Source organism: Trachypithecus francoisi, unplaced genomic scaffold, assembly GCF_009764315.1.
Source record: "Trachypithecus francoisi isolate TF-2019V2 unplaced genomic scaffold, Tfra_2.0 Lachesis_group4, whole genome shotgun sequence".
Lineage (NCBI taxonomy): Eukaryota > Metazoa > Chordata > Mammalia > Primates > Cercopithecidae > Trachypithecus > Trachypithecus francoisi.
The window spans coordinates 73090291-73116532 of record NW_022681469.1 but is presented as its reverse complement, the minus strand read 5'-3'; the positions used below and the strand labels follow the sequence as shown (position 1 = coordinate 73116532).

General features: G+C 37.1%; 1 protein-coding gene across 1 annotated transcript in view; it reads right to left on the bottom strand.

The window, feature by feature from the left end:
• LOC117072150 overlaps positions 1-26242 on the bottom strand; it is a 76903-nt gene that overhangs the window by 49207 nt on the left and 1454 nt on the right. The window contains exon 3 of the mRNA XM_033192097.1: positions 8856-8900. Coding sequence (XP_033047988.1) covers positions 8856-8900 — 45 coding nt within the window. The remainder of the gene's footprint in view (positions 1-8855; positions 8901-26242) is intronic.

Here is a 26242-nt window from a genome sequence, read left to right as displayed (position 1 = left end):
GGAGGGCTCAGAATAAGATAGCAAAATGTGGGAAAGTTTGGAACTTCCTAGAGACTTGTTTAATGGCTTTCACAAAAATGCTGATAGTGAGTGATATGGACAATGAAATCCAGGCTGAGGTGGTCTCAGATGGAGACGAGGAACTTGTTGGGAACCAGAGCAAAGGTGACTCATTATGTTTTAGCAAAGAGACTGGCAGCATTTTGCCCCTGCCCTAGAGATTTGTGGAACTTTGAACTTGAGAGAGATGATTTAGGGTATCTGGTGGAAGAAATTTCTAAGCAGCAAAGCATTCAAAAGGTGACTTGGGTGCTGTTAAAGGCGTTTGGTTTTGAAAGGGAAACACAGCATAAAAGTTTGGAAAATTCACAGCCTGACAATGTGATATAAAAGAAAATAACTTTTTCTGAGGTGAAATTCAAGCTGGTTGCAAACATTTGCATAAGTAACAAGGAGCCAAATGTTAATCCCCAAGACAGTGGGAAAATGTCTTCAGGGCATGTCAGAGATCTTCAAGGCAGCCCTCCCATCACAGGACCAGAGGCCTAGGAGGAAAAAGTGGTTGTGTGGGCTGGGCCCAAGGTCCCCGTACTATGTGCAGCCTTGGGACTCAGTGCCATGTGTCCTAGCCAGTGCAGCCATGGCTAAAAGGGGCCAACATAGAGCTCAGGCCATGGCTTAAGAAGGTGCAAGCCCCAAACCTTGGCAGCTTCCATGTGGTGTTGAGCCTGTGAGTGCACAGAAGAATTGGAGTTTGGGAACCTCCAATAGATTGCAGAAGATGTATGGCAATGCCTGGATGCTCAGGCAGAAGTTTGCTGCAGGGGCGGGGCTCTCATGTAGAACCTCTGCTAGGACAGTGTGGAAGGGAAATGTGGGGTTGGAGCACCCACACAGAGTCCCTACTGGGGCACCACCTACTAGAGCTGTGAGAAGAGGGCCACTGTCCTCCAGACCCCAGAATGATAGATCCACCAATAGCTTGTACCATGTGCCTGGAAAAGCCACAGACACTCAACACCAGCCCATGAAAGCAGCCAGGAGGGAGGCTGCACCCTGCAGAGCCACAAGAGCAGAGCTGCCCAAGACTGTGGGAACCTACCTCTTGTATCAGCATGTCCCAGTACTTGACATGGAGTCAAAGGAGATCATTTTGGAGCTTTAAGATTTGAATGCCCTGCTGGATTTCAAACTTGCATGGAGCCTGTAACCCCTTTGTTTTGGCCAATTTCTCCCATTTGGAACAACTGTATTTACCTAATGTCAGTACCTCCATTGTATCTAGGAAGCGACTAACTTGCTTTTGATTTTACAGGCTCATAGGGGAAGGGACTTGCCTTGTCTCAGATGAGACGCTGGACTTGGACTTTTGAGTTAATGCTGAAATGAGTTAAGACTTTGGAGGACTGCTGGGAAGGCATGATTGGTTTTGAAATGTGAGGACATGAGATTTGGAGGGGCCGGGGCAGAAAGATATGGTTTGGTTGTGTCCCCACCCAAATCACATCTTGAATTGTAACTCCCACAATTCCCACATGTCATGGGAGGAACCTAGTGGGAGGTGATTGAATTATGGGGGTGGGTTTCCTGCACTGCTCTTGTGATAGTGAATGAGTCTCATGAGATCTGATGGTTTCAAAAAAAGGAGTTTCCCTGCACAAGTTCTCTTCTCTTGTCTGCTGCCATGTGAGACATGCCTTTTACCTTCTATCATGATTGTGAAGCTTCCCCAGCCACATGGGACTGTAAGTCCAATAAACCTCTTTCTTTTGTAAATATCCCAGTCTCAGATATGTCTTTATCAGCAGGGTGAAAATGGACTAATATACCTTGTAACCACCATTCTACTCTCTACTTCCATGAGTTGGACTCTTTTAGGTTCCACATACAAGTATGCAGTATTTGTCCTGGTAACAGTGATCAGTTGACCTTCATTTGCCCCTCTCTCCGCTGGTGCCAAAGTCCCTGGGGTAGAGAGGTTTTCTTAATTGATCCCTTCTCCCAAAACTCTAAAACCCACCTCTTCAAACTCTTCCTGTGTCTGTCTTCATAGGAAGAGTGGAAGAGGAAGACAGGACTGTAGGTACTATGTTGTAGTACAAATTGCATTGCATTTTATGAATTTTTCTAATTATAAAAGCAATTCTTCAGAAAACTTATAAAATAAGTATAAATATAAATATAAAAATTTATAAACTTAGAGCCAATCCAAAGATACACACCTTTAACATTTTGAAGGTTTTCTTAGTAGTTTTTTTTCCTAAGGGCATAATAAAAATTATATATACATGCACACATTTTTTTCAACATTAGAATCAAACTTTACACAGTTTTAAAAAACCAAACTGTTTATTGTTGCTTTTTACCATTTGGTAGCAATTTACACACAGGCTTCAATCTTCAGAATACCCCGGAGTCAGTAGAAAAACCTTTTATAAACAGTTTTATACAATAGAAAATTCCCAATAGCCAAAATTTAGGCTGTAAAAAAAAAAAAAGCAAAATACACTTTTCTGAAAACACTTAACTTTGAACAAGGCACTGAAACACCAAGCAGAATGAAAACATCATTTCAATTCCACAAAAAGTAGTCATGATAAAAGGTGTAAAAGTCACCTAATTTTAAAGGCACTGCTCCCTTTTTAAACATGAGTGCAAATACTAACTTGGAAAGATCTCCAAAATATATATAATGTAAAAACAGATAATTTCACAATTATATGTATATGTAGAAATATCCTATCCAGACAATAAAAGAAAAAATCACTTATGTTGGTAAATACATGCACTTATATGAGAAAAGATCAAGAGAGATATACATCGATTCTCAACAGAGGTTGCACTTATTAATGTCAAGAAATGGGTAAAGTGATACATTCACTTATTACCTTGTACTCCTAGAGAAAACCACCATTAATATGGCTCTACTCTTCCCAACCTTTTCTAAGTATATATTACTCAAATATCACCAAGCTTCACAGTGCTATGGCTTTAATCAGCAGTGAAAAAATGTGAGAAAATGTAAGAACATGGAAACAAGTTACCCTTGTGCTACCCTTTGCCACTTGCACTGCTAGAGTCACTCATCTTTGCAAAGTTCTGCTCAAATCTCAGCAGCCCATAACACAATCATGGCCTCAAGTTTGAGCCACAGCCCAGTGTTTCGATTAGACCACTATCTCCACCCCAATTTCATCTCTTTGGCTACATTTAGGACCACTGCTCATCCTTTCTGCAAAAGCAGACAAAAACATGGCTCTTCTTCCTGGGTTGGACTATCTTAAGGAGTTCCTGTAACAGACTGGCTTTAACCCTAACATGTTACAGCTTTTTAGCTTTATAGAAACACATCCTTTCTTCCACCAGGGTACATCCCCGCAGAAAGGATAATCAGAAAGGTGAGTTCTTTCAAAAAACAAAAGCCACTAAAGACTCAGAATTACTTATAGAAAAATGTATTGTGCAGGTATTCATGCACAGGTGAGAAATGACTTTTGTGCAAAGTTATTTATTGTAGCATTGTTTGTAAGAGCCAAAGACTGGAAACAACTAAATGTCTATCAATAGGATCTAGTTTAATAAATGATGATATATCTATACATAGGACATTGCAAAGCTGTAAAAAATGAGGATCTTTCTTTATACTGATAGGAAAAGAAGATATATGTATATATTTAGATATATAATAAATCTATAATAATATATCTACATAGATATAGATATATAAACATATATTTAAAGTAAGGTGCAGCACAGTATGTGCAATATACTACCTTTGTAAACAAATGAAAAACAAGAATCAGTACTTGTTTTTGCTTGTATATGTTTGAAGAAACTATGAACATTTGCATAAGATATTAAGTACAATATTTATCAATGGAAGGAGCTGCATCAGAACTGATCAGAGGAGGACAAGGATGGCAGGGAGACTTTTATTGTATATCTTTCTGTTTTTTAAACCATATTTATGTTTTACTTATTCAACCCCTCAGATCTTCAGATTTTCTTCTTTCAAGTCAAGTCCTTTTAATGGGTCCATGCAAGTGAAATCCTTGCAAGTTAGCCTCCTGACTCAAATACTTGGTATGGTATCTTTTTCCCCCAGAAGGTTCCCCTGAGCCTTTATATATTCAGTCAAATGAGTATGAGATGGACAGAGCACTCTTTTATATCTGATCTCTCCTTGTCTGGGATACACTCTATTTTACAAGCCCACACAGACATATGCATACATGATGACATATATCATGTTTATATAAATGAATATTCTTCAGGTTACAACTCAAACTGTTATAATGTTCAGTTATTTCTCATGGACACCAAGGGCAAAAAAACACTTGAACCTCTGGAACAAACCAGAAGCAGAGGTTATTAAGCTATCAGAACTGTCTCTACTATGTAGCTGTTTTATTCTTCTCTCTTTGTATAGATGGCTTCCTGTACTTCTCTAATCCATATTGTGGTTTAAAAAAAAAAAGTTGCCAACAGCTCCTGGTTTGTGTGTGTGTGTTCTTGATACAGCCACACACACAGTGCCTGGTGTTTTTCTCCTACTTGTACAAAGGATGGTTTCTATTCTTGCTCTTGCTATTTTCTTTTTTTCTTTTTTTGGACAGAGTCTTGCCCTGTCACCAGGCTGGAGTGCAGTGGCACAATCTCAGCTCACTGCAACCTCCACCTCCTGGGTTCAAGCAATTTCCCTGCCTCAGCCTCCCAAGTAGGTGGGACTACAGGTGCGTGCCACCACGCCCAGCTAATTTTTTTGTATTTTAGTAGAGACAGGGTTTCACCATATTGACCAGGATGGTCTTGATCTCCTGACCTAGTGATCCGCCCGCCTCAGCCTCCCAAGCTCTTGCTATTTTCTAAATTTCCTGGGCAATGCCATCAATTAGACCAATCAGTTGTACTTTACTAGAAAGTTACATAACAGCCCTAACTCAAACAAGTGGAAAGACGTGGGTGAAGGGGCAATTCTAAGAAAACGTATTTGGCCAATTTGAGGTAGGTAAATTTCCATTGTAATACTATACAAGGTATTTAACCTGGGCTTTTCCTAATTGTGTTGCAATAAAAGCCTTTGTAAATACATTCCTGAACCTTCAGCAGATGATTTCCTTTGGTCAAACTTGTTTAAGGATTTTGACTCATGAGTAAAAAGTGATTTTCCTGAATGATGGCAAGACACCACCAGCAGCAGGATGTGAGCTTGCCTATATCACTGCTCTTTACCATGTCATTCTTGACATCACAACTTTTCATTTTTTTTTTTTCTAATTTGATTGCAGATTTAGTTCTAACTTTAGTTATTTTGTAATTTGGAAGCTTCTTCCTTGCTGGCTCCCTGATGTCTTCCAAGTCCAATATAATTATATTATTATTAATAAGATCCCTACATTCTACATCTCTGTAATTTATAAAATGCTTCTCTGATCAAACCACTTTTGGGCTTTATGAAGCGTCCTTTATATTCTTCGAAGTACAATATATACTTAGTCCCTACTCTATTACTTTCGGCTCAAGCATATGTTTTAATCATCTCTGAATTCTTTGTAACACTTTATTCAAAGATTGGCATGTAATACATGCTCAACAAATATTTGTTGAGTATAATGTGGCTGTGTCTTTGTTTTGTGCTGCTACCACAGAATACCTGAAACTGGGTAATTTATAAAGAGCAGAAATTTATTTCTCACAGTTCTGGAGGCTGGACAGTTCAAGATCAAGGTCCAGCATGTTTGGTATAAGGGCCCAGTCTCTGCTTCCAAGATGGTGGCTTGAACACAGCATCCTTCAGGGGTGAGGAATGCTGTTCCTCACATGGCATAAGAGTTCAAGAATGAAGAAGTAAAAGGGACTAAACCCTCTCTTTTATAAAGGCATCAATCCCACTGATGAGGGTGGAGCTCTTTTGGCCAAATAACCTCTTAAATTGTCTCATCATTGCCTGTGACAATATCAGTTAAATTTCAACATGAGTTTTGAAGGAGACAAACATTCAAAGCATAGCAGATTTTAAGGAATATAAAAATTCTGAAACCTGTTTCTTTTTTTTTTTTTTTTAGTAGAGACGGGGTTTCGCCGTGTTAGCTAGGTTGGTCTCGATCTCCTGACCTCGCGATCCACCCGTCTCGGCCTCCCAAAGTGCTGGGATTACAGGCTTGAGCCACCGCGCCCGGCCGAAACCTGTTTCTAAGGTTCATTATCCTCAAAGGCCATTTCTGTAATAGCAAAGAAAGGTAAGGTGATTTGCCAAAATCTGTCTAGTCTCTCTAACATAAACATTCCCACCAGTGTAGACAGTGCCATGTCTTCACATTATTGCTAAGTTGCAACCACTGTTTCTTTGAAATATATCTAGTATGTCTTTTTTTTTTTTAACACTACTCTTATTGCCATTATCCTGGTCCAGGTTCTCCTGATGACACTTGTCTTCACATAAGAAGGGAGAAAAATTTATATACGTATACATGTTACACATAAATTATATATAATATATAAAATCATAAATGTAGAGTTATTTATATTAATATATGTTGTATGATTATGTATAATTATATGTTATATATTTTTTATATTTTAATATATGTGGAGGAATTGCATACGGAGATATTACCCAAGCTTTTTGCTGTTGTCTTGGTGATCACTACCTCCAGAGCAAATAGTATTCACAGCCTCTGGGGAATATTTATTTGTCCCAGAGAAAGCAGGGCACAAGTTAACATGGGGAAAAACAAAGGCGGCAATAGGTTTTTTAAAAATTTACAACAGGGGACTTAGTCTTGAAAGCCAATGAGCTTTTGATTTGAGATAGCCCAGTTTTTTGAAAAAGAAGTGTTTTGAGCACTAAAAGTTTGGCACTGAATATAAAAAGCCAAAACCCTGAAGAACTTGGTCCATAAAGTTTATACCATAGAGATAAGAGTAGTTTCTAACAATAAAAGGGTGAGTTTTTCTGCCCCTACAAGGAGAGGTCTTGGTTGCTATACCATGGGCAGATAAGAAGAAAGCTAGGAAGGAGCCTTACTCCACTTCTCCCCAGGGTTCAAACCAGAATGAAGTTCCAGGGGCTAAGTGAGGTGGAGTTTAGCAGTAGCCTCGGGCATCTCCAGTGTGATACCAGACAACAACTAACAGCCTCTGCACCCCAAAGAGAGGTGTATATGTGACTGAAAGGAGGCCATCAGACCCCAGAATCCCGATGGTCGGAAAAAGGAGGAGGTAGTTTATAGTATTCATGATCAGGAATTCTGTGAGGTTGAGGTCTCCTAACATAGGCCAAAGGGATAGAGGCAAACAACCAAAAACTATATGGAATTTCTCTCTCAGCAGATGCCAGCAGAAGATCAAGGACAAACGAAGAGCAAATATCCCCTTCCTGGTTATTGTGTAATTTTAGCACAACCCTCCAGAAACTCAAATGTAACTTAAGAAAAAGTGTGCAGAAATAAATCCTGATTGAGGATTTTAAAATAAAATCATAAAAACTGAGCTCCCTTAAAATCAACAAGATTAATTTTTTCACCATTATGTACAATAAAGACTTAAAATAGAGGGTAAAATGAGAGGAAAGGGATATTAATTTCTATATTTATGTATAATATATAATATACTTAAGCATATAATTATATAATATATTATTATATAGTATAATTATTATATAATTACATATTACATGACATATACATAATGCATATTATGTATATAATATAGTAAGTATATACTTAATTTTTTATATTTAAATATTTGAAAATTTCCATATGTATGAAAAAATTAAGACACACATGTTCTCAATATCAAAAATTATAATTTGAGACCAAGAGACTAAATATAGTATGATATATCTATAACACACACACACATACTGTTAGTAGTGATTCCCCTTATCCTGGAAAGATAATATTAAATAGATGGTGCAGCTTACACTTGATCATATTTTAGAATCAAGAAGCCATGGCAGTATTTGTTTTATCAAACTCACTGACAGGTAGACATCCTTGGAGAGGCAGAATGGCATATGATGCAGGGGTGAGACTTGAGAATCCCAACTTTACCAGTTTTGAGCTGTCGAGGGCAAGTTTTGTAACTTTTCTGGAACTAATAATAAAATTCCAAACTTCTAGGGCTGATGAAAAGATTGAATAAATTAATGCCCATAAAGAACTTAGTTATGCGTCTACCTCATAGTAAGCAGAAAATAAACATTAGTTATTATTATCATTTGTGAAAATTTCAAAGCATAATGTTTGCTTTTCTGTGTCACGCTTCTGAATGTTATTTATAAATGTGCATGATCTAACTATTATACAACAAAGAAACTCTTGGATTTTGAAGTTAGTCTTTAATTTACACACAATCATCTCTATGGGGTAAAAAAAATTTTAAAACAAATTCTAAACTCATTCTTAATTTTAAAATGGTTAGATAAACTTAATTGAAACTGCCATGTGTAATTGAGAACAAGAGTCTGTGAAAAAGCCAAGCCAGAGAAAATAGGAGATTCCAAATGGTGCTTGATAAACATTCATTCAGTACCACAAATACTTATACAGGGGAAAAGATGAATGATTTAATTGGGCAGCAGTTATTGTTAAAGGAAAATAAAGTGGAAAAAACTGAAATATTTAGGTACCTATCAAGAAGTGATGAAAGCCAGCTGTGGAAAAATAGTCTGTAAGAGAGAGTTTCTGTATTACAAAGGAAATAGCTGTACAATGTCAAGAAGGGAATTGGCAAGATGGAAAGCAAGGAAACCCACAACAATAGTCACAGTCACAAAAGCAGTGTCCACATATAAACTCAGCATCTTCTTACTGTGCTGTGGTTTGAAGATTTTGTTTCATCATTGTTATCACCTCTGCCAGATCAGCAGGTGGAAACAGAAACCAGCCAGGGGTAGACTGCAAAGAGAATAGAGCTAATGATTAGAATTAAGTCATGTAAATGTCTTTCTTAAGAATTTGATGATGGAGAAATGTAAGGCATTAACCTAGTAAGAAACGAAGCTGAGCTAAATAAAGAATGGTTTTTTGGATCACTTGTTTTAACTTCTGTAATGTCTTGAGCACATGTACAGCCAGAAGAAAAAGGATGGGTCAAAACCACGAGAGCAGGGAATAGCGGAGGAAACCAGAACATATGGGCACAGATTGAAGGCTGAGACTTGGAAAGGGGTAGAAATGTTGCCTCTGGGATAATAGAAAGTAGATTAAAAATAGGTTTAAGCCTAGAAGTCTGATGATGGCAAGGGAGCTAAACTTAGGGAGTTTGTGCCTAACAATCTTTTCTTAAAGAAGCAACTGGCTAGAAAATCTCTGAAAGTGAAGTAAGAGGAAATATGCTGAAAGAAAATGTTGTTAATAAATACCAGTGTTTTGTTTGCTCCTTTGAAAACACTGCTTCACTTTCTGTAATGAGATAATTATAGTCTTATCTCAAGAAATGTGGTTAAATATGACTGCGGACAACTCAGGCTTAAAAACTCAGGTTTCTAGATAGAGTCTACCTATAGCAGGACTGATACCCCGCTTGCATAGCTTTGTCTGGGGCTCAACAATTGCTTTTGATAACATTTTCTTTAAGAAACTTGGGGGTTAATACTGGGTATTGAATTTATCATTTATTTGGAATAAAATATTCTGGTACTTCATGAATGTCCTTTAAAAAATTCTAAGAAACAAGAAAATATTAGAGCCTTTCCCTAGTATGAAAAAAAAAATGATAAGCCTAGGAAAGATTGATGTTTCCCTCCAGCTTTCTTAGAAACCCAAACCACTGATTCTCAGGTTTGGTGTGTGCTGCTTGGTTGCCCTGAACAAATGAGCCACAGACACAATTATAAAAGAAAGACATCAGACTAGCCAAACTATCATTTTGAAAGAATTAAGACAGCCATATTGTATGTTAACTATCAGCTCATCTACCTCCTCCCTGGTGTCACTTCTCTTCAGAGGCTACTTAATCTCATTGAGACAAGACAGCCTGCCTAATTGATACAGAAAACGAACGCCTTTTGATCTTATATCAAACAAGAGTTAGACTAAGAGAAGGCTACAGCAGGCAAGATGACTGTCTTCCAAAGGAGAATTAACACTGCAGGAAGGAAAGTAGGAAAGCAGTACTATCTTACTTTGGAATTCCATAAACTAGGTTTACTTAAATAAGGATTAAAAAGTAATAAGTTCATCCCACTGAATGAACAGGGTTTGTTTGCTCTTAGTGATAAAGCACAAAGAGTACTGCAGCTATGAAATCTTTCAAAATTATTGATTTTCAGATAAGTGTTACATTAGTGATGGAAAGCACAATAGAAGTATAATAAATGTGAGAACACCTGCCTTTTAGCACTTAACTGTAAAGGACAGGTGTTTGTCAAAAACAACCTTTACTGCTGCCATATACTGCCTCTACTAAATAATTTTCTAGGAAGAGAAGAAATTTCTTGGAAGAGACTTATGATTTAAATAGCATTCAGTATGCTTTGTATAGAAATTATTTAGCTACAAGAGTGAGGAACTGACTTTGCAATGACCAGAGTATCTGTGAATATACCAGTGTGTCTGTAAAGTTATCAGGCCATTATTTATACATCAAGAAAATCATAAAAATGTATGTTCTCTATTCTAATGCAAAAGGTAATTTAATAATTACATCTGTTACAGTTTACATACTTAATATAATAGTAGTTTGGAAAACTAGTCCACGAGTATGATTATATGAGTGAGATTAAATAAATGTTGGTATTCAGGGAGAAATTGTTAGGAAGAATACCGTGTTTTCTTTTTAGATACAGATGATTTGAAAAATAACATGCTCTCTAGTGTAGTGGTTCTACCAATTGGATCACAGTCTTGATATATATGAAAAACTTAGGATATCTGATATTTGGAAAAGCATATCCTCCCACTAATTGACATTTTTTAAGACTGGGAACTTGAAGAAATACTACAAAACAGTGCCAGAAAGGAATGAAGGCAGAATAAAACAACATCATTTTCTTACCAGAGACAGTATCTATAATGATGAATAACAAAATCAACAACAACTAATATTGATTTAAATGAGTCTGGTAAACAAAATATGGTTGTCTGATTAGAATAGAGTATATGGGTGCCTTCGAAATAAATTCTGGCCCTCTTGGGATTTTTCTTCCAGTAATTCACAAGTCCACACTTTAAACCTTTAAACTACTCACTACTCAATTGTCCATTTGTTTCTTCTCATTTAAAATTTATACTGGTTCTTTGTTCTGCCATCTTAAAGGCACCAAAGCTGTTATTTACTGAACTCCAATGAGACCCACTTCCATCTTTCTAAATGAATACAGCACCTGGCTTTTGATTTTCCTCCACATCTTCATTCTTCATCGTCACCTCTGACAACTTCAAATTTCATGCTAGGGACCCATGAGATACCTCAACTATATAATCCCATAATCTTGCTACCTGTAATCCTCCAACCCCAGCCTACCCGAGTCATGCACCAGCAAGATCATTCGCTGAATTTAATTATTACCAGTGCTAAGAATATTCATTCTCCACACATAACCATGGTTCTACCACTGCACCTCTCCACCTTCCCACCTCCCTCCTTGTTTTCTGATCCCCAAGTTCAATAAACACTAAAACTCTCACAATTTAATGTATTCATTAACTTTCTATAAAATGGAAGGTTCTAGTTTCTTCTTTTCAACCCCTTTTATCATCCTTTCTAACACCAAGTCTCCAGTTCTCATTATCCACCACATCAGTGGGCAAACTTACATCATATGCACTCTCTAATTTTCCTGCCTTTGCTGATGAGCATTGCTGGAGAAAACCTGGGACTGCCCTGGCTCACTATAACATACTCATGCCAGCTTCCACTGTGCTGGAAATGCCAACAACAATCCTCTGATTCATTGCTGGCAACATTCTCCCCAATGGCTCTACAAACATCATTCTTGCTCACTTACCCAAAGCCTTTTGTATCTTCCCCGTACCATTCATGCAATGACTCTGTGAAGCAATCACCTACAAACTGGTCTCATCTACCCTCACCTCCTCTTCACCTCAATATACAGATGTCTCTTCACTTAACTCTCTCCATTTCCACCTGCCTTAAAGGCACTATTACCACCATTTACCTAACCCCTAATCCTGTATTTTTAACCTTGAGATCTCTCCTGAAGTCCAATGCCACACTAAAAGTTTCTTATAACACGTCCCAGTGCTTAGTCTAGAGCAGGTACAGGGTTGATACCCAGTAGATATTTATCGAATGAATGAATAAATGAATCTATACCTGAATGTGCTACTTTGAATACAATTTGAAAAAAGTAGAGTTACTGGAAAAGAAAGAAAAAGAATCATCAAAGAGAAAGAATGTTTTATTTTGGGGTAGAAAGCAGCTTTCTGCTCCTTCTACTCCAGCTGCTACTATTATCTTCAAATCTAGTATTGAAGCGTTCCAGTGATTTTTTTTAACTGAGGTTTTTTAGGGTTGTTTGGAATACGGAATTGGGCACACTTAAGATTAATCGAGCTGAAATAAAAACAACCTGATTGCATATGCAATGTTTTAAAGGGCAATAGTTAAATATATATTACTTAAATACACAGTATATCTAAAATTATATCTTTATAAAAGCAGAAGGTGCATAAAATCACCCTGGAACCATTCTGATCGTGAGCATTCTTTTTGCTACCTTCGGATTCTTATAGTCTGGTAACTACTGTGCTTTCTGCGTTCTTCAAATGTATAGGATGTTTATGATAATGTGAAAAATGGTCACTTACCACATTGTTCTATATGCTTCCCCACATGCTGTTTCTATTATGTATACTATTTTAAATTTTTTATGATCTTGTTTAAAATATGTGTTTATAAATTTTAAATTCTGTTTTTCTGATTTCTTCATCTATGATTTTTTTGCCCCTCAAATGTGGATGAATTCCAGGAAGCCAAGATCTGGGCAGGGGCAAATAAACATCTTCCAATGTCGGGTTAGGAAAATATTCGATCTTTCAATGTGTTCAACAAATGGGTTTAATAATGCACATTTCGGTATAAAACAGTTCACAACAGAAATATTTGCTACTCAGCCCATTTATCCTGGGAATTACACAACATGGACCATTTTCAATAATTCTTTCCATTGTAATGATTTCCTCCTGCTCAAGCAAGAGAGATGTACAAACCAGTTTTGTCTAGAAATGTAATATGTTGAGATACAAATGGATTGAAGAAAAATTAAAACACAAACATTTTCATCACTTTGGTTTGGTGTTACAGCCTTTTTCAAAGTAATTTAACCATCTTAAAACTTTCCAGGATAATATAAAGTTGTTTTTTATTCAGAATCTATGCAACTAGCAAAGCAGATTTATTTTAAAGGCATAGTAAAGTACTGGTAGACCAAAACAAAAGATGAAGATATATTTTTAGGAGACCTGTTGGTTTCTTTTAATTTCGTAGCTTAAAGATCTTGAAGTGCCTTTTGAACAACAAAAAATAACACTATGTTTAATATAATTTTATATTCACTTAATTTTATAGCCTAATGTAATAACCAATGTAAATTCTATAGATGCTAACTTTTACTTATTAAAACCATTCAATTATGTAAACCTCTCCAAACATTCTGAGTGAATATAAGTATAACATCATTCATTTAATCATTCATTCATTTATTCAGCAAATAGGTATAGAATGTGTGGAGTAAATTATGAGTTAATTATCCAAGGAGTTTTTCAAGTAATAGAAAGAATTAATATATATTTACATTTCACAACAACTTATAATAATTGTCACAAAATAGATGTTATAAAAATGCATAGGATTACAAAGATCTGTGATAATGACTTCATTAGTGTGACAATTCAGTGCATAGAATTGTGTGTTTTACAAGGCTGACCAAATGAAAATCACATAAAGCACTGCCTTTATTCATGGTTTTAGGCTTTGAGTTCTCCGAATGTTTTACCATGTTTGCCTAAGCAAAAATTCAAGGCACATTTACTTACTGAGCATGTATTGTAAGGCACTAAGCTGGGCACTAGTCATATATATTTAAAATGAATAGAGCACGCATGGTCTCTTCACTTGAGGAATTCCTAATCTAATAGAAGAAAGAAGAAAAAAAAAAACAGTATTTCCATTGAACATGTCTTTCATTCCTTCCTACATTCTCACCATCATTGGAGTTGAACTTTATTAGTCACCAAAGCAACCGCATTATTTTATCAATGCCCCTTAGGAGCAGCAAGCAAGACAATTGGTTATGGTTGATTTTACAGTTAGCCCGTGATTGTTGATAAGATGAGTCAGTGTTTTCTAAAGAAATAGACATTGCTGGTACAACCCACACATGGGTTAAAAGTGCTGAGATGGCATTTCTGATCAACTTGAACAACGAGGAGTCTTTGATAAAGAGTCTCCGATCTCTAAAAGTAGGGTCTGCTTGAAAGAGCAAAATTCTATCTAGGAAGTGAGAACTGTGAAAGATTTGCTTGTGAGGACTCTTCCTGGTGACATGACAGGTCTTTCCCCTCCAGAATTCTAACTCTGTGAATGAGAGCAGAAACAGCAGAAGGAAGAGAGAAGAGAGAGAGCTAATGCAAAACAGAGTGTAGTGTATGAGAGAGGATGTATAGAAAAAAGTAAGGCAAGGCAGAACTTATGGGTAAGAGGGAAGGAGAGAAGGAAGAGAAGAAAAGGGAAAAAAGGGTGAAAGGAAGGAAGGAAAAGACTGAATATATAACACTAGCAGCAAGGGCTCAAAGGGTGTGGTGACTGTAAGCCATTGGACTCAGTGCAATGCAGTAAATCCTGTGCAGGGTACACAGGAACAAGGACGATAAAACTCTAAGGAGTAACAGCTGTTTTTTTCAGGAGGAATATTAGTAATAATCATAGCTAACACATACTTATTATGCACCAATCCTATAAATGCTTACATGAATTAACTCAATAAATCCTCAGTACATAGCTACTCCAAAGACTGAGGAAGGTAGGATTGCTTGAGCCCAGAAGTTTGAGGCTGCAGTGAACTATGATCGCACCACTGCACTACAGCCTAGGTGACAGAACAAGACCGTGTCAAAAACAACAACAACAACAACAAAAACCACTAGAGTCTTATCAATTATCAACTATCTTATCAACCCAGATAAAGAAACTGAGACTTAGGGAAGTTAAGCAACTTACCCAAGGTCACAAAGCTAACAAGTGACAGAGCCTGGATTTCAACCAACATAGTCTGGCCCCAGTATCCCCATTCTTATGCACTATGCTACACCTCTCATCAAGCATGCAAGAATCTGAAGCAATAAGCTGACGGATTGAGACTTGAATCTGGCCACCTCTGGCTTTCAAACTATTTCTCACTCTCTATGAGGAAAGACATATGTTTTAAACAAAACTCACATTTGTTACACACACATTCCAGTATAGGAAATTATTCCATTAATTTCAATTAATGGAATATACTTACTCTATAGTCTTAGTAATTTTAGATTTAATTTTATCTTTGGTGTGTGAGACAAATTATCCTTAAGTAATACCTTTAACAATCCCAGCTGAAGGCTGCTAGTAGGAAATTGGTTGAATACAAAATACCTAAATTTAAGAAGATTATACTAAGGTATATATTATAGACAGTTATTCTTAACTAGTAAATTGTAACCCAGCCAAGGATAGGCCAGTTGCAAGCCCAAGTACAAAAGGGGAGTTCATTTATTCATTCAAATATTTATTTAGTGCCCACTATATGACAAATACTTGTTTTAGTGATACAAGAGCATATATAGCAAAGTTCTTGCTCTCCTGTAGAAAACATTCTGGTGGGTATGGTGGACACTGACACAAAACAAATAAATGAATAACCCTATAATGTGTCAGATGGTGACAACTGCTGAGAACAAAAAATAAAGTGAAGTAAGATGGAGAAAGGGAAAGACTGTGGTGAACACAATTTATGTAGGGTGGTCAGAGAATGCCCCTCTGGTGACTTTTGAGTGAGCCCTGAAGGAAGTGATGAAGACAGACCTGTGGGTGAAGAGTTTTTCAGCCATAGGGAACAAAGTACAAAGGTTCAGAGGTGTGATGTGCTTGGTGAGTTCAGGAACGGCAAGGGAGCCAGTCTGGATGCCATAGAGAAAGCGAGAGAGAGAGTGATGAGAAGAATCAGAGTACTGGTGGAGTAGAGTCAGATTGTGTAAGGACTTACAAACCATGGAAGGGACTCAGATTTTACTCTGAGAGAAATGATATGTCACTGAAGGGTCTGAATACTGAAGAGGACTGATATGATCTGGCTTTGGTTTTAAAAGGATTACTTTGACTGTTGTGTGCAGAAGGCAGAGGGCCAAGGACAGAAACAGGGTGATCAGTTGGGAGCCTATTGCAACACATCAACAGACCAGGTGAAAGATGAAGGTGGCTCCACCAGTAGTCGAGCTGTGCCTATAAGGCTAGCAGGATTTGCTGATGGACTGCCTATAGCGTATGCAAAAAAGACAGGAGTCAAACTTGGTTGGTAAATTTTTGACTCAGTGACCAAAGAATGCATTTCTTAATTTACTATGATGGAAAAAAATGTGGGTGAAGGAATTTGGGGAGGTCAGTTTTGGATGTGTAAGTTTGAGATGTCTGTTAGACATTTATGCAGAAACATCCAGTAGGCAGACAGATATTCATGCCTGGAATTCAAAGAGGACATCCGAATGGAGATATAAATTTTGGAATGTCAGTATGCAAATAATCCATAAAGTCTTGGAACTAGATGAGGTCACCCAGAGTGAGAGTGGAGAGGGGAAGATGAGGTCTGAGCACTAAGCCCCGGAATACAGCAATCTAGAGGTTGGAAAGAGGAAGATGTAACCAACAAGGGAGTGAATAGGAGAGGCTGTGAGGGAGGAGAAGCAGCAAGAGAGTGAAGTCCTGGGGACAGTGAAGGCAGTAGTTCAAGAAGGGTGTGCAGGGAAAGTGCATGGGACTTTTCTCTTGATGTCTTCTATTTTCTCTATGAAATAAAAAGCAAAGGTGTCATGATAATGAGACCAGGAAGAAGGTGCTGGAGACTTGGGAAGATAGAAGAAGAAATGAAATAATCGCTGGAAAGCAGGATAGAAAATTGACTAGGGAAATACAGTAACATTGCCTACAAGTGGTGTGCTACTAAGAAAGCTGCTCTTTTAGCAAACACAGAAGAGGGTGGGTTGGAGGCCAGGTGCGATAGCTCACTCCTGTAATCCCAGCACTGTGGGAGGCCAAGGTGGGTGGATAGCTTGAGCTCAGGAGTTTCAGATCAGCTTGGGCAACATGGTGAAACCCTGTCTCTACAAAAAATACAAAAAAAAAAAAAAAAACAGTTAGCCAAATGTAGTGGTGGCATGCCTGTGTTCCCAGCTACTTGGGGGACTGAGGTGAGAAGATCACTTGAGCCCAGGAGGCAGAGGTTGCAGTGAGCGGAGATCATCCCACTGCACTTCAGCCTGGGTGAGAGAGCAAGACTCTGTCTCAAAAAAAAAAAAAAAAAAAAAAAAAGAAAGAAAAAGAAAAGAAAAGATGGTGGGTGGGTTGGGGGGCTCTGATTTGCAAAATTCAATGTCAACTTGCTCAGCTTCAGTGTCAGACAGAAGATTTGAAGAAGTTGTGGGGAGGACCCTAACAGAGTTAAGGCCAACCCCATCAGAGGGCCTCTAGTGCCTGGTCAGAACAGGACTGCATTAGATAAAGTATTTTCCAAGGTGGCCTAAAACAACTGAATCAGAGAATGCCTGACACTGGCGGTTGAGTAGAAAAGCCAAAGGTGAAGGCTAACAACAGTGAGAAGAGGCCATAAGTTTGAAAAGTTATTCAGTCAGCAAGTGGGAGCAGTGTAGGCAGGCAGAGAAAAGCAGAGTGAAAGAGGTCGGGTTTGTGGTTAGGGTTGAGGCAATGAATACTGGAAGGCTGATGGAAACCCATTTTTATGTGCACAGCACAGGGGAAGGCTTGATAACTTCAATGGGATTAAATGAGTTTGTAGAGGAACAATTCAACTGCTGATTGTTAAGTCTTAGAAGATACCTCCAGATGTCTAGCAGGACCAGGAGGAAAAGCTGGTAATGCAAGACGAAAGAACATTGGATCAAGAAGTGGCAGAAGTCGTGTGCCAGACAGCTAAGACAGAAGAGAATTTTGAGGAAAGATTGAAAACCAGTGTTAGAATTGCAGAACTTAAGAACAAAGAAAACCTGTATCTGAGTGCATCAATGACAGTGTTGGAAAGAACAATTTCATGAAAGAGTTGAAGGATCAAACATCCCTTGAAGGTGAAGGAGGCTGGAAGTGTAAAACGAATGCCCACATCTGGAATGTCCATCCCAGAACTTCCATCGCGTAGGAAGCACTGGCTACATAATCTGCATGGTCCAGTCCAAAATAAAAATGTGGGACATCTAATTCAAAAATTATTAAGATGGCAAAGCAGAAATTATACCAAGTCTAGGACCTGCGCTACACTGAAGGATGCATGAAGCTGGCCCCACAGATAGGAAAGAAGAAAAGCAGAATGCCATCTGGAAACAGCAGTGGGTTTCTCGAGGATGCTAGGTCTAGGTGTTATTTTAAGGCAGAGCTAGGCAAAGGTGATAAGCTCTCTACTCCCTGTGCCACTAGATATTTTTATTTGTCATCTCAAATTTAAAACCGTCATCAAGTCATCTACTTTTGCCGTCTTTCTTTTATCTCTTGTGAGCTGCACCATTTTTTTTAATACCTCAAACCCAAAACCTAATAAGGAGTTTGGTCCTATGCTTCAGTTTCATTGTCTGCAAAATGGAGGTAATTGGGTTTAAATGGGCAAATTACACAAAGTGCTTAGAGCTATCCTGGCAGGACTCTTCTCATTATTCTGTTTGTCTTATTAACCAAATCCTGTCAAATGTTTACTTTGAATTCTCTCTGGTAGACATTCTCTTTTTCCCCTCTTTCCTAGACTATCACCTGGGGTCTTTTCACTACTTGTAGGATCCTGAAGATTGGCTTCTCTGACTGCCACGTCCTGCGCCTGTGACTGCCAAGTCATCTTTCTTGTGTGGCTTTTGTCCTATCACTGCTCCAAGAACTACCTTTTCTGCTGGCAGATCTTAAATCAATTGTGTTTTCTGCCTAATAATCAGGTTTAAGCTTCCCCACCTGGATTTCACGGCTCTTTTTAACGTAGCGTGGACCTTGGTGGGTCAGATTAATTTAGCTTCCTGAGCTTCCCATCCACCACTCTATATGCTCCTGTTGAGGGAAGCCATGGTGCTGCAACCCAAAGATGGAGACTGAGGGTGTTGTAACAATAAAAATGAAAACCTTTACCAGCCCTGCCTAAGAGTTCATCCTCAAAGGAGATAACATGGAATCCATTATAAGAAAACAGGTAAGTAAGATGTGGCCTAGAAGTGTGTACCAGGTGACTTCTGAAGTGGAAAATTATCTGGTGACACCTGTGTTTCTTGTGATATATCTTTCATTCAACCTGTACTTAATGTCTAATGATGCTGGACTAGGACTCAGATATAAAGAAAGTCCTCAGTCCCTCCCACCTTTGAGTCCATCATCCTTTATAGTCCTGTGCATATAGTTCTATATATATTTTTATAGCTTCTCTTAGTAGGAGTCAGTGGAAAAGAAAAGTACAGGAACTAAGTGGTCAAGGTACCAGATGGCCTATGGATAGGGAAAAGAAAACTGAGAAAAATGGTTGACAAGGTAACATTTGCATATCAAAGGCCAAGAAGACAAGGAACTGTGGAAATATCCATGGGAGGTTAAAAAAAAAAAGGCAAGGAGCAAGTGCGGTAGCTGCCCTTGAGTGTTTTTAGGGAGACAGTGTGGGGTAGGAAATGCAATGTCATGCTAAACCAAGAAGATAAGGCAAGTAGTAGGGAAGAGATTGACATGGTGACTATATTAGTCCATTTTCACATTACTACAAAGATACTACCCAAGACTGGATAATTTATAAACAAAGGAATTTAATTGACTCACAGATCTGCATGGCTGGGGAGGCCTCAGGAAACTTACAATCATGGCAGAAAAGGAAACAGGCACCTTCTTCACAAGGCAGCAGGAGAGAGAGCAAGCAAGAGCAGGGAAAATTGCCTTATAAAACCATCAAATCTCATGAGAACTCACTGTCACAAGAACAGCATGGGGGAAATCACCCCCAAGACCCAATCACCTCCCTCCCTTGACACATGGGGATTACAATTTAAGATGAGATTTGGGTGAGGACACAGAGCCAAACCATATCAGTGACAAACAGGGGGACACTCAGCACTTCAACAGAAATGGGAGGGGACATAGTGACTACGGAAGAGTAACCAATGAGGGACCTTTTGCAGTTAGGCAGCTAATTATGGGGCTTTAAAGACAAATGCTAGCAAATACATAGGGTATAGATTTAAGGGACATAATGGGGTGGCCCTTGGGCCACACCAAAGCATTAAGAAAAGGAAGAACAGAACTACATGGAACGAAAAGGGTAAGAAAAACAGCAAGGAACAGACTAAGGAGATTCAGCAGTACTGGGATAAGATCTGAACAAGAGGAGAGGTCTCCGATGAGAAAATCCACCCTCTCCTCCATTCCTCACATACCTAGAGTCAGCTGTGGTTTTTGTCAAGGCCCAAGATAATCTTGGGTATGCTGTTTCTTGGGTTGATTTTCCTGCAATGAATGAATGTTTCATTCCAGTTAAAAAGAAAGACATCTCCATTAAAGGATTAGTTATCCCCCGAAAGAGAAAAAAAAATGGAAAATATGATTTTGTGAAAGGGATATTGACTGTACACAAATATTTATTAAAAGTCTATAAATTCCAAAATGCATATAGCAAGCACTTATTTAATTCTCACACCAGCCTAATGTGGTAGATTATAGTATTCCTACTTTATTGATAAGGGAAATTGGTGATCTAAAAGCTTAAGAACCTAGCCCAAGGTTACACAATAAAGCCAGACTTTCAATCCATGACTATCTGGTCCTGACTACATATATTTCCCTTCCCTGAACATCTAGAAGGACCTTCAAACAATGCACATGGTCTGATGCGGTGGAAAATAAGAACACAGAGAGAACAATTGTTTCTCCACTCATGTTTTAATAATGGCTTTTAATCAATAGCTCCAGAAATATACTGGAACCTCTCAAATTCACAGTATATTTCCTTTGACCCTCCCACCCCCACCTTCCCACTTTCTCACTGGAGTCCAACTGGCACTGACGTTTTTAATAGTTTAGAGATAAGTTTCATGACACCTTTGAAGAGTTTCTGTGATAACTCAAGATTTCTAATCTTGGATATCCTGGTTCTATGTAAACTATTGAAACTCATTTATCACATTTTTGTTAATGAGGGTTGATTAATTTATCACTTTTAGTTTTGGCTGAGTAATTAAAGCCTAGCTCCTCCTTCCCCATCGCTAATGAAAACACTAGTGAATTTCCCTAATGTTTTTCTAGAAGTCTTCATTTCTACTCAGTCTTAAAAACCTACAGGGTTAAATTAGAGAGAACTCAATATAATTCACATTTGAAATCCAGAAACCTCTCCAGGTTGCAGACATCAGAGTCTATCCTCTGATGTTACTCTTGTTTAGGGAGTTTATAAAAACAGATCTATAATGATGGCACCTGGCATATAACGCTGCTCAGAACTACAGCATTTTCAAGCTTCAGCAGCTGTAGAAATCATCCAGTCCAATCATCTTATTTATTGATGAGGACCTTAAAGACCAGGGGTTTAGTGTGTTGCCCAAGGATATACAGGTAGTTTGTGGCCAACTCCAGTTTAAATTTCAGGTCTTTCAATACCCAGAACAGCAACCTCCATATCTCCATATCTTCTCTTGTGAAGATAAAATTATTTGTTGTCTCTCTCCAGACTGTTTTATAATATCTTTCTGAATCATTAGAAAACCCATTTAATAGGCGTGGACACTGAAGGTCAGAAGAATTAAATGACTGGTCACCGAGGATGCAATGAATAGTAAGTGAGAGGAAGAACTGGGAATGAAAACACAAGTCTTCTGACTTAGAAATCAAGGATTCTTTTAGGACATAGCCACATAGATATTAAGGATATTGGCAAATAAAATTGGCAATCTTTCTAAACTCTGGGCTATATAGTATCTAGTTTACCTCTAAGTCTAGTATTTGCTCTTTTAAAATAAAATTTATTTAACTGGAATTTTAAGGAAACAGACATTTATCTAAACACATTTTCTTTCAGCCAATATTTTAGGAATTTGTCTTTCAAACAAATCTAGAAATGTACCTAAACACATTTTCTTTCAGACAAAAATGTTTTAAATGACTAATATCAGCAACACAAGAAAAAACATACCAAATTTACCCCAAGTAGCAGGATGACCTGGCTCTTTCCTGTTTAAGCAACATGGAACACTGGTCCTCAACTTTCAAATGTTATTCTAGTTATGTCACGGTGTACCAGTCTGTTCTGTGCCCGCCTGACTCAGTAACACTCCTAGAAGGGGACAAGAATGATTACTGAATTCACTGACCACTTACCAGGGCCAGAGGGCACAACTAGGAGTTGGAGGATTATTAAAGGGAACTAAGCATGCTGGATGCTCTGGGGAGAACTCAGGGTAGCTTAGTACGGTAGACAGCGAATTGCCTCAGGAGTTAGAGCAAATGGGGATGTCTTCCAGCTGAAGGAATTTCAAAGGTTTTATGGAAGAGCTGAGCGCGCAAGGATGACATGACTTAGAGAAGAGGGCTAAAAAGGAAAAGAACTGTAGGTAGAGAAAACACATTTCTGAGGTCCTGAAATCAGCACATAGGTCCTTAAATTTTATTAAGCCGTTTCAAAGAAGATGATCTAAAGGATGCGAAGTCAACTTTTCTGTTGGCAAACATTTATTGGACATAAAATGCTTGCCAGTTACTGCGCTAGGTACTGGGGATGCAAAGATGTGAGTAATTTTGAACAAACTTATAACGAGGTTTAGAAATCAAACTCTCGCTTCAATTTATGGTAAAATGTTTGATCCACAGAACTATGCTATGATATATTTTCTTCTAGGCATTCAAAGAATTCTGCAAAGAATTCCATCTATGTTATTTTTGGGAAAAATCTAGAATAAGACAACATAAAATAGATTTACATGTGAATATGGAGTCATACAGTATATGACCTCATTTAATAAGACATTTAATTGCATAATAGGATAGACACAGAAGGCCATTCATCCTGAAAGAATCGGGTTGCCTGGCTACACCATACCTATAAGCACTGAGGCTGCATCTCTCAGCCCCATGACCTCAGCATGTGCTTCCTTCACTTGTCCCTGCTGCCAGGCCATTCACAGAAGTTTCTCCCTGGGTGCCTTCTTTGTCCCTCCTCCTACCTCTGAGATTCCACTTTATCATCGTTCACTCCCACTGTGTTATACCTTCACTGCTCCAACTGAATGGTCTATCTAAAGCATGTAAACACCTTTTAGCTCAACCAAAAGCAGCTATGGCAACACAATTTTTAGGCCATGTGTGTAGCTGAGATGCAAGTATTATCTCAGAAAAGAAATGTTAGAAACAAGTGAAAATTACAGGTCACTGTAAATAGAAAGAAAATATAGATTTTTTATGTGATTATCGCCATCTTTTGTAAGTATATTTCCATAGTTATTTTTCTGATTACTCAGAATTCTAATATAGATGATGGAAGGATCTTAAGAACATGTTTCAAACATGTCATAACAATATGCCAAGAACATACAGGTATTCACACACAGACACACAAAGGAAAAAAACGATATGGGTGTCTATCAAAATGGAAAAATTAAAAAAGATGATGGCAATTATACAAATATGAACATAGTACTGACATGTTGCACAAAGAAAATTATAGAGTAGTAGAACCAATGGAAGCAGAATGTTCCAAAAGATAGTAATGTTTGTTTTTTCCTCCTTAAATGTTATAAGCTACTACCTTATTTCTATTTTTTCCCTCATGGCAGATACAAAAATCATTTCAAGTTTCACTGCTCAAATGCAATGCAATAGATCACATGCAACAGTAAAAACAGAAAAACCCAGGTCATTTCCAAATTTACAGAAATAATTTATTTAGAAGACTGAACTTTAAAAATCATTTAAAGCTCAGAATTTTACAATGCAAAAAGTTGATAATACAATTGACTTTTCCTAAGATATTTAGCAAACTTTCAACAATATAGTTCAGGGGAAAACCCAAGAAAACATCTTGGAAATGTCTGAGAAGGGAAACAAGAATGCATTAAAATGCACTGCATTTATATTATGCTATTTCTGTTAAAATTATAGTTTCTCATGATTATTACTCAATAAAGATAACATGTATACAAACACATAAATCAGGTTAAAAAGTAGAGTAACTTGTTTCAAAGTTAAACTAGAAGTGTATTTTAAAATAATTGTGTAGTAAATTACAGCAAAATCTCATTTCTGAGTTTCTGGAAAATATATTTTATAAACTCAAACAGCTAATATAAATCAGAAATGAATTCGATTTAGGTGTACATTATGTAATTATTATTTGTAACTAAATTACTCATTTCCTTAACAAGGTTAAAAATTATAGACCAGAATTTAAAATTTTATGTTTATTTCAGTGAAAACAAAATTGTACAGGTATTTGATATATAAATGTTCACTCATGAAATATATTCCTTATGTGACACTAAGAAGTCTTTCAGTGTAAGTTACACCACCATATTTGGAAATAAGTCCATGAATTGTAGTTTTTAAATACCTGTAAGATGATTTGCAACTTCAGAATATCTGATATGTGGTGTGAAAATACTGGTTGGAGTCATTATTCTTGAGTTCTATATATTAATTCTCAGAAGACTCCTAAACAAAGAAGTTGGAATTTGGTTCACAGTTTAAAAACTTTGAACAAATTTTCTTATGATAACATGTTACCCACAGCAGAAGTTATCCATAAACAAAAATAATCTGGTATTTACTAATTTCATACAATCAGTTGTAAAAACTTCCTTGGGTCTGAAGCTTTCACCAACTGGGATTTAATGTGAACCATAACCAGGGAGAGTGAACAACAATAAATTAACATAAAAGATAGCAATATCAGGAAAAGAAGAGGACAGAGAGTTAACACTCAGTATTAACATATATAATTAAATAAAGTTTCATTGTTTTTTACATTGTCCAAATGATCTAGTAACCGAAATCATGGAATTTCTGATCTAGCAATGGCTGTTGTCAAATTCAGTAATTAAAAATTCAACCCAGTGTAGAAAAGACACTTCTCTGTTAATTTAAAAGATATTTGTAGCTTACTATTTTTTAAATAAATGATTTATTCAAATAAATTCTAGCCATGATGTGATGGTTCCTATTTACTGGCAATTATTTCTGGATTATATAAACGTGTTAATTACCATCAAGTAAACCTTGTTTTAAAAGGCAAATGGTAAGTGTGAACAATTATCCAAATGGAGGATTCCCATTTGTGTCTCTGGCTTAAAGTCTAGTGATTTGTAGTGATCTAATATTTTATGTAAATATAAAATCTAATGATTTGCCTTATTAAATTTATAAGGTATATGAGATTATAGATAGCTTTATAAATACAAATTTTGTTCAGAAAACTGGATCTTATTTTAGAAGACATGCTCTTAACACAAATGTATTTTATGAATTATCTTAAGCTTAAAGACATACAATTATTCACTTTTATTTTTAAAGAAAAAAGTATTATAATGCATTGCAAAATATGTGCTACTAGAAATGCATCAATTTTTTATTTCCCTAGCCTTACCTTCCACTATAATATAAAATCAATTTTATAAAGGCAAAAATTTGATTTACTATGAGATCAGTAACATGGTTTTAAAGTCAAAAGATTTATAGAAGTAGTATGTCCAATTCAAACAGAATTTTGCCGGGTTTTAATTTTTCTACAAAGCACTGAAGGAAATAATTTTGTGAAAAGTTTTTCTTTAATATGTTTTAAAGGGTTTCAAGTATTCTACAGATAGAGATTTTGGGGAGAACACCAAATTCTTTCCAAAAAGACAGCTATTTCAAGTTTTCTTTTACTCCATTGTAGAAGGTTTTAAAGACTTTTTTTCTCCAAAATCTCATTTTCACCTGAAATAATTGTATTCAAGGGTTTCTCAGCAGGTAAAGTATACATTCTTACAAGGTTTCAAATTTCAGATTTCCAATAATGCATTTAAACTGAGCACTCCTCTTT